This window comes from Onychostruthus taczanowskii, unplaced genomic scaffold (genome assembly GCF_017590055.1).
Source record: "Onychostruthus taczanowskii isolate IOZ18803 unplaced genomic scaffold, ASM1759005v1 scaffold459, whole genome shotgun sequence".
NCBI classification, from domain to species: Eukaryota; Metazoa; Chordata; class Aves; order Passeriformes; family Passeridae; genus Onychostruthus; species Onychostruthus taczanowskii.
The window spans coordinates 3,960-13,083 of NW_024502114.1; the positions used below are offsets into that span (position 1 = coordinate 3,960).

The 9,124-nt window shown below is 55.0% G+C and overlaps 1 protein-coding gene across 1 annotated transcript in view; it reads left to right on the forward strand.

Annotated features, from left to right (window-relative positions):
* LOC121341216 (protein-tyrosine kinase 2-beta-like) overlaps window positions 1-9,124 on the forward strand; it is a gene marked incomplete at its 5' end in the record, with an annotated part of 32,019 nt that overhangs the window by 3,944 nt on the left and 18,951 nt on the right. Inside the window, 12 exons of the mRNA XM_041414559.1 lie at window positions 35-97; window positions 752-806; window positions 905-955; window positions 2,572-2,646; window positions 2,724-2,825; window positions 3,738-3,855; window positions 4,239-4,278; window positions 4,364-4,410; window positions 4,636-4,689; window positions 5,394-5,516; window positions 7,595-7,695; window positions 7,786-7,901. Of these exons, the coding sequence (XP_041270493.1) occupies window positions 35-97; window positions 752-806; window positions 905-955; window positions 2,572-2,646; window positions 2,724-2,825; window positions 3,738-3,855; window positions 4,239-4,278; window positions 4,364-4,410; window positions 4,636-4,689; window positions 5,394-5,516; window positions 7,595-7,695; window positions 7,786-7,901 (945 nt within the window). The remainder of the gene's footprint in view (window positions 1-34; window positions 98-751; window positions 807-904; window positions 956-2,571; window positions 2,647-2,723; window positions 2,826-3,737; window positions 3,856-4,238; window positions 4,279-4,363; window positions 4,411-4,635; window positions 4,690-5,393; window positions 5,517-7,594; window positions 7,696-7,785; window positions 7,902-9,124) is intronic.

Consider the following 9,124-nt stretch of genomic DNA (forward strand, 5'->3'; position numbering starts at 1 on the left):
TGTCCCTGTCCCTGTCCCTGTCCCTGTCCCGCAGGAGGTTCTACAAGGACATGCCCCAGAACGCGCTGGACAAGAAATCCAACTTCGAGTTCCTGGAGTGAGTGCAGCCCGGGCCCAGCCCGTCCTGGGGGCTGGGGACTGCTGGGGCCTTCCTCGTCATCTTCATCTTCATCATCCTCCTCACCTTCATCATGCTCCTCACCTTCATCATCCTCCTCATGCTCCTCATCCTCATCATCTTCATCATCCTCCTCATCCTCCTCATCTCCTCATCCTCCTCATCCTCCTCATCATCCTCATCCTCCCTCATGTCCTCATCCTCTATCATCATCCTCATCCTCATCATCCTCCTCATCCTCCTCATCGCCATCAACTGTGTGCCCTTCCTCACCCACGGGCACCACGGTGAGCCTTCAGCTTCATCATCCTCATCCTCACCTTCCTCATCATCCTCATCATCATCCTCATCCTCATCATCCCTCCTCATCTCCTCATCCTCCTCATCTCCTCATCCTCCTCATCCTCCTAATCCTCCTCATCCTCCTCATCCTCCTCATCCTCCCTCATCTCCTCATCTCCTCATCCTCCTCATCTCCTCATCCTCCTCATCCTCCTAATCCTCCTCATCCTCCTCATCCTCCTCATCCTCCGTCATCTCCTCATCTCCTCATCCCTCCGGAATTCCCCCGTCCCGTCCTGCCTGGGGTGGGAATTCCCGCTGACATTCCCGGGATTCTCTGCTCCTCCGCAGGAAGGAGGTGGGGCTGGACCTCTTCTTCCCCAGCCAGATGCAGGAGAACCTGAAGGTGAGGGGCACCTGGGCTCCGGAATTCCCCCGTCCCGTCCTGCCTGGGGTGGGAATTCCCGCTGACATTCCCGGGATTCTCTGCTCCTCCGCAGGAAGGAGGTGGGGCTGGACCTCTTCTTCCCCAGCCAGATGCAGGAGAACCTGAAGGTGAGGGGCACCTGGGTGTGGCACAGGCGTGGCACCTGGGGACACGTGTCACCACGCCCCTGCGTGTGTCCGTGTGTCCCTGTGTGTGTCCGTCGGGATATGGGATACGGGATTCAGGAATGGGGGATACGGAATTTGGGATGGGGGATACGGGATACGGGATACGGGAATGGGGGATACGGGATATGGGATAGGGGATTTGGGATATGGGATGTGGGACATAGGATAGGGGATATGGGATACGGGATTCGGGAATGGGGGATGTGGGATACGGGATATGGGATATGGGATTCAGGATGGGGATATGGGATTTGGGATGGGGGATGTGGGATACGGGATACGGGAATGTGGGATACGAGATTCGGGATAGGGGATATGGGATTCGGGATAAGGGATACGGGATTTGGGATGGGGGATGTGGGATACGGGATACGGGAATGTGGAATACGAGATTCAGGATAGGGGATATGGGATTTGGGATCGGGGATGTGGGACATGGGATATGGGATATGGAATTTGGGATGGGGATACGGGGTTTGGGATGGAAGATGTGGGATACGGGATATGGGATATGGGATTCGGGATGGGGGTATGGGTTTCAGGAATGGGGGATACGGGATTTGGGATGGGGATACGGGATTTGGGATGGGGGATGGGGGATGGGGGATGTGGGATACAGGATATGGGATATGGGATGGGGGCACGGGATACGGGATTCGGGAATGGGGGATACGGGATTTGGGATGGGGATACAGGATTTGGGATGGGGGATAGGGGATACAAGATATGGGATGGGGGATACAGGATTCGGGATACGGGAATGGGGGATATGGGATTTGGGATGGGGGATGTGGGATACGGGATACGGGAATGTTGGATACGAGATTCGGGATAGGGGATATGGGATTCGGGATAAGGGATATGGGATTTGGGATGGGGGATGTGGGATACGGGATGCGGGATGCGGGAATGTGGAATACGAGATTTGGGATATGGGATATGGGATAAGGGATAGGGGATAGGGGATGGGGGCACGGGATACGGGATGCGGGAATGGGGGATACGGGATATGGGATAGGGGATTTGGGATATGGGATGTGGGATGTGGGACATGGGATAGGGGATATGGTATACGGGATTTGGGAATGGGGGATGTGGGATACGGGATATGGGAATGGGGGATACGGGATTCGGGATGGGGGATGTGTGACAGGGGATGTGGGATATGGGATAGGGGATATGGGATAGGGGATATGGGATATGGGATGTGGGATGTGGGATAGGGAAAATGGGATATGGGATGTGGGATAGGGGATTCAGGATGCCGGATACAGGATATGAGATACGGGATAGGGAATGTGAGATTGGGGACATGGGATATGCAGCATGGGATGTGGAATACAAGGTATGGGATATGGGATACAGAATATGGGATATAGGATGAGGTGGGGTGGAGTTAGGTGGGAATGGGATGGGATGGGATGGGATGGGATGGGATGGGATGGGATGGGATGGGATTTTATGGAGATGGGATGGGATCTGATGGGATTTTATGGAGATGGGATGGGATCTGGCCCTTGGCACGCCCCTCATCCCAAATCCCCTGCTGCCCCCAGCAAGGATGGAACATCACCGTGGACCTGGTCATCGGCCCCAAGGGCATCCGCCAGGTGACCAGCAAGGACACCAAGGTGGGAATTCCGGGCCGGGAGCTGGGAACTCCCACTTCGGGCTGGGATCGAATTCCCGATGAATTCCCCCTTCCCAGCCCACCTGCCTGGCGGAATTCCGGGACATCAAATCCATCCGGTGCTCCGCAGCGGAGGACGGCCAGGCTCTGCTGCAGCTGGGGCTCAGCGGGACCCCCCAGGTGAGGAGCTGGGAGAGCATTCCCGGGAATGCCATGTCCCACATCCCATATCCCAAAGCCCATATCCCCTATCCTCTATCCCCTATGCCATATCCCATATCCCATTTTCCCTATCCCATATCCCTCATCCCCTATCCCATATCCCATATCCCATATCCCACATCCCCTATCCATATCCCATATCCCATTTTCCCTATCCCACATCCCATATCCCCTATCCCATATCCCCTGTCCCATATCCCACATCCCATATCCCATATCCCCTATCCCACATCCCCTATCCATATCCCATAACTCATATCCCATATCCCATATCCCATTTTCCCTATCCCATATCCCATATCCCACATCCCGCTATCCCATATCCCATATCCCCTATCCCATATCCCATATCCCAAATCCCCTATCCCAAATCCCATATCCCCTATCCCCTATTCCATATCCACTATCCCAAATCCCCTATCCCAAATCCCATATCCCCTATCTGCTATCCCATATCCCCTATCCCATATCCCATATCCCAAATCCCCTATCCCAAATCCCATATCCCCTATCCCCTATTCCATATCCCAAATCCCATATCCCCTATCCCCTATCCCATATCCCCTATCCCATATCCCCTATCCCATATCCCCTATCCCATATCCCAAATCCCCTATCCCAAATACCCTATCCCACATCCCACATCCCATATCCCATTTTCCCTATCCCATATCCCATACCCCACATCCATATCCCATTTTCCCTCTCCCACATCCCATATCCCTGTCCCCGCCTCTTCCCGGGAGCACTTTGGCGTTGTCCCGGCTGTGTCGGAATTCTGGGAAGGGCGGTTATGGGGCGCTGGGATGGCGGGTGGAGCGGGCAGAGAGGGCCGACCCCGATCCCATCCCGCATCCCGGCATTCCCAAGTCGCTGGCCATCAAGACGTCGTCGCTGGCCGAGGCGGAGAACATGGCCGACCTCATCGACGGATACTGCCGGCTGCAGGGCGGCTCCGAGGAGTCGCTGATCGCCTTCCCCGGGAAAGGTGGGAATGCCGCCGGTGGGGTGGGGTGGGGTGGGATTGGGATCCATGGGGTGGGATGGGATCAGTGGGATGGGATCAGTGGGATGGGGTAGGATGGGATAATGGGACCCATGGGATGGGATGGATGGGATGGATGGATGGATGGATGGATGGATGGATGGATGGATGGATTGGATGGATGGATGGATGATGGATGGATGGATGGATGGGATGGGATGGGATGGGATGGGATGGATGGATGGGATGGATGGATGGATGGGATGGGATCAATGGGATGGGATGGGATGGGATGGGATGGGATGGGATGGGATGGATGGGATGGGATGGCAGTTGGATTGGGTTGGGATGGGATGGGATGGGACCATTCCCCGTCCTCCCTGCAGATCGCGAGAAGAGGATCAGCCTCCCACAGATCCCGGCCCCGTGAGTGATCCCGATCCTTTTCCCGGGATTCCCGTCCCCGGCGCGGGGTTGGGATCCCGCTCCCTGACCCTCTTCCCACCCTCAGGAATCTCGGGGAGAGGCATTCCACGCTCTCCCACAGCGTCAGCGGCGGTGAGTTCGGCCTCGTCCCTCTTCCCACCATCCCGGGGGCGCGGGCAGGGATTTGGGACACATTCCATGCGGGATTCGGGAATGCTGGACGCTCCCAGCTCCTCTCCAGAGGGTTGGGATGCATCCAAGCTTCCTGGAGGAGCGCCAGACCCTCTGGAACTATTGGAAGATCTCCCACAACCACCGAGCTTCCTGATCCCCTTCCCGCATCCCGTTTTCCCCCAGATTCCGAAATTTACGCGGAAATCCTGGATGAATCCTCAAGGCCGAGATCCGGAAGTAGGTGCTTCCCGTGGGAATTCTCCAGCTGGGGTGTCCCAGATCCTCCTTGCCCATCCCAAATTCCCGTCCCAGCCTCACCAAAGCTCCGAGAAGGTCCCGGAAGAGCTGGGATGAGGCGTGGGGCAGGATCCATGGATCCTTGGGAGGATGGAGAGGGCAGGATCCATGGAAAATCATGGATGGAGAGGGCAGGATACATGGAAAATCATGGGTGGAGAGGGCAGGATCCATGGAAAATCATGGATGGAGAGGGCAGGATCCATGGATCCATGAGGGAATTTTGGAGAGGGCAGGATCCATGGAAAATCTTGGATGGAGAGGGCAGGATCCATGGATCATTGTGGGAATGTTGGAGAGAGCAGGATCCATGGATCCTCATGGATGGAAAAAGCAGGATCCATGTGGGAATTGTGGAGAGGGCAGGATCCATGGATCCATGAGGGAATTTTGGAGAGGGCAGGATCCATGGAAAATCTTGGATGGAGAGGGCAGGATCCGTGGATCATTGTGGGAATGATGGAGAGAGCAGGATCCATGGATCCTCACAGATCCTCAGGGATGCTCATGGATGGAGAGGGCAGGATCCATGGATCCTCATGGATCCTCACGGATGGGGATGGGAGGATCCATGGATCCTCATGGATGGAGATGGGAGGATCCATGGATCCTCAGGGATCCTCACGGGCGGGGTGGCTCGGTAGCCACGGGCATCCCCCGGTTATTCCGGGCGGACCTTCCCTTGGAACCACCCGCGGTCACGGAATCTCCTCCCCCCTTCCCGCCCCCCCCCCCCCCAAACCGGGAGAAATTCCTCAGCGAAGCCGGTATCCCCGGGCTCCTCGTGGGGTTTTTCGGGATCTTGAGGATCCTTTTGGGATATTTTTTGGGATCTTGAGGCTCCTGACAGAGTTTTTTGGGATGCTGAGGGTCCTTTTGGGTTTTTTTGGGATCTTGAGGTTCCTTTTGGGTGTTTTTTGAGGATCTTGAGGTTCCTTTTGGGGTGTTTTTTGGAATCTTGAGGCTCCTTTTGGGGTTTTTTGGGATCTTGAGGTTCCTGCTAGGGTTTTTTTTTGGGATCTTGAGGCTCCTGCCAGGGTTTTTTTAGGGATGCTGAGGGTCCTGTTGGGTTTTTTGGGATCTTGAAGTTCCTTTTGGGGTGTTTTTTGGAATCTTGAGGCTCCTTTTGGGGTTTTTTGGGATCTTGAGGTTCCTGCTAGGGTTTTTTGGGATCCTGAGGTTCCTTTTGGGTTTTTTTTGGGATCCTGAGGTTCCTGCTGGGTTTTTTTGAGATCTTGAGGCTCCTTTTGGGTTTTTTTGTGATCTTGAGGTTCCTGCCAGGGTTTTTTGGGATCCTGAGGCTCCTGCTGGGTTTTTTTTGGGATGCTGAGGTTCCTGCCAGAGTTTTTTGGGATGCTGAGCCTCCTTTTGGGGTTTTTTGGAATCTTGAGGTTCCTGCTAGGGTTTTTTGGGATCTTGAGGCTCCTTTTGGGGTTTTTTGGAATCTTGAGGTTCCTGCCAGAGTTTTTTGGGATCCTGAAGTTCCTTTTGGGGTGTTTTTTGGAATCTTGAGGTTCCTGCTGGGTTTTTTTGAGATCTTGAGGCTCCTTTTGGGTTTTTTTGTGATCTTGAGGTTCCTGCCAGGGTTTTTTGGGATGCTGAGGCTCCTTTTGGGTTTTTTTGGGATTCTGAAGTTCCTGCTGGGGTTTTTTTTGGGATCTTGAGGTTCCTGCCAGGGTTTTTTGGGATGCTGAGGGTCCTTTTGGGTTTTTTTGGGATCTTGAGGTTCCTTTTGGGGTTTTTTGGGATCTTGAGGTTCCTTTTGGGGTGTTTTTTGGAATCTTGAGGCTCCTTTTGGGGTTTTTTGGGATCTTGAGGTTCCTGCTAGGGTTTTTTGGGATCCTGAGGCTCCTTTTGGGTTTTTTTTTGGGATTCTGAAGGTCCTGCTGGGTTTTTTTTGGGATCTTGAGGTTCCTGCTGGGTTTTTTTTGGGATGCTGAGGTTCCTTTTGGGTTTTTTCGGATCTTGAGGTTCCTTTTGGGGTGTTTTTTGGAATCTTGAGGTTCCTGCCAGAGTTTTTTTAGGATCCTGAGGCTCCTTTTGGGGTTTTTTGGGATTCTGAAGGTCCTGCTGGGGTTTTTTTTAGGATCCTGAGGCTCCTTTTGGGGTTTTTTGGGATCTTGATGGTTCTGCTGAGGATTTTTGGGATCCTGAGGCTCCTTTTGGGTTTTTTGGGGATTCTGAGGGTCCTGCCATCATTTTTTTGCGTTTCCAAGGCTTCTGATGGTGTTTTTTTGGGATCTTGAGGGTCCTGCCATGTTTTTTTTTGGATCTCGGGGCTCCTGATGGGGGTTTTTGGGATCTCAAGGGTCCTGCCATGGTTTTTTGGGATCTCAAGGGTCCTGCCAGGTTTTTTTGGGATCTCAAGGGTCCTGCCATGGTTTTTTGGGATCCTGAGGGTCCTGCCAGGTTTTTTTGGGATCTCAAGGGTCCTGCCATGGTTTTTTGGGATCCTGAGGGTCCTGCCAGGTTTTTTTGGGATCTCGAGGGTTCTGCTGGGGTTTTTTGGGATCCTGAGGATCCTGCTGGGATTTTTTGGGATCCTGAAGAAACAAGGAGCCCTTGGAACTCAGGATGGAGGAAGAAGGAGTTGATCCATGCCCGGAAACCCGGGATAGGATCCCAAAAATCCCCGGATTACGGGAAGTGTTTATTGGAGGTGGGGAATCTGCTGGAATCCCGAGGATGCCGATCCCTAAAAAAAACCCACCGGGACCTCCAATCCCTTCGGGAAATCCGGGACAATTCCTCCTGCTCCCGCCTCCGGGGGTCGGGATTCCCCCGGAATGTTGTTGTGGGGGTGGGAATCCTGCATCCCAAGGCGGGAATTCCACCACCCCCGCAGTGCTGATGAAGAAGCTGGACCACCCGCACATCGTGAAGCTCATCGGCATCGCCGAGGAGGAGCCCACCTGGATCATCATGGAGCTCTATCCCTACGGAGAGGTGCGACCCCCGCCCTTCCCCGGCCCCGTTTCCCGGCCCCGTTCCCGGCGTTCCCGCGGCTGATCCCGGCGGGAACGCCGGCGTTTGCAGCTGGGCCAGTACCTGGAGCAGAACCGGCTGGGCCTGGCCGTGCCCACCCTGGTGCTGTACGCGCTGCAGGTCAGCAAGGCCCTGGCCTACCTGGAGGCCATCAACTGCGTCCACAGGTGACTCGGGATGGGGCCGGAGACCCCTGGAATTCCGGGATGGGCGGGGGGAGGGGGTTTTGGGATTCTGAAGGTCCTGCTGGGGTTTTTTTTTAGGATCCTGAGGCTCCTTTTGGGGTTTTTTGGGATTCTGAAGGTCCTGCTGGGGTTTTTTTTTAGGATCCTGAGGCTCCTTTTGGGGTTTTTTGGGATCTTGATGGTTCTGCTGAGGATTTTTGGGATCCTGAGGCTCCTTTTGGGTTTTTTGGGAATTCTGAGGGTCCTGCCATAATTTTTTTGGGTTTCCAAGGCTTCTGGTGGTGTTTTTTTTGGGATCTTGAGGGTCCTGCCATGTTTTTTTTTGGATCTCGGGGCTCCTGATGGGGGTTTTTGGGATCTCAAGGGTCCTGCCATGTTTTTTTGGGATCTCAAGGGTCCTGCCAGGTTTTTTTGGGATCTCAAGGGTCCTGCCATGGTTTTTTGGGATCCTGAGGGTCCTGCCAGGTTTTTTTGGGATCTCGAGGGTTCTGCTGGGGTTTTTTGGGATCCTGAGGATCCTGCTGGGATTTTTTGGGATCCTGAAGAAACAAGGAGCCCTTGGAACTCAGGATGGAGGAAGAAGGAGTTGATCCATGCCCGGAAACCCGGGATAGGATCCCAAAAATCCCCGGATTACGGGAAGTGTTTATTGGAGGTGGGGAATCTGCTGGAATCCCGAGGATGCCGATCCCTAAAAAAAACCCACCGGGACCTCCAATCCCTTCGGGAAATCCGGGACAATTCCTCCTGCTCCCGCCTCCGGGGGTCGGGATTCCCCCGGAATGTTGTTGTGGGGGTGGGAATCCTGCATCCCAAGGCGGGAATTCCACCACCCCCGCAGTGCTGATGAAGAAGCTGGACCACCCGCACATCGTGAAGCTCATCGGCATCGCCGAGGAGGAGCCCACCTGGATCATCATGGAGCTCTATCCCTACGGAGAGGTGCGACCCCCGCCCTTCCCCGGCCCCGTTTCCCGGCCCCGTTCCCGGCGTTCCCGCGGCTGATCCCGGCGGGAACGCCGGCGTTTGCAGCTGGGCCAGTACCTGGAGCAGAACCGGCTGGGCCTGGCCGTGCCCACCCTGGTGCTGTACGCGCTGCAGGTCAGCAAGGCCCTGGCCTACCTGGAGGCCATCAACTGCGTCCACAGGTGACTCGGGATGGGGCCGGAGACCCCTGGAATTCCGGGATGGGCGGGGGGAGGGGG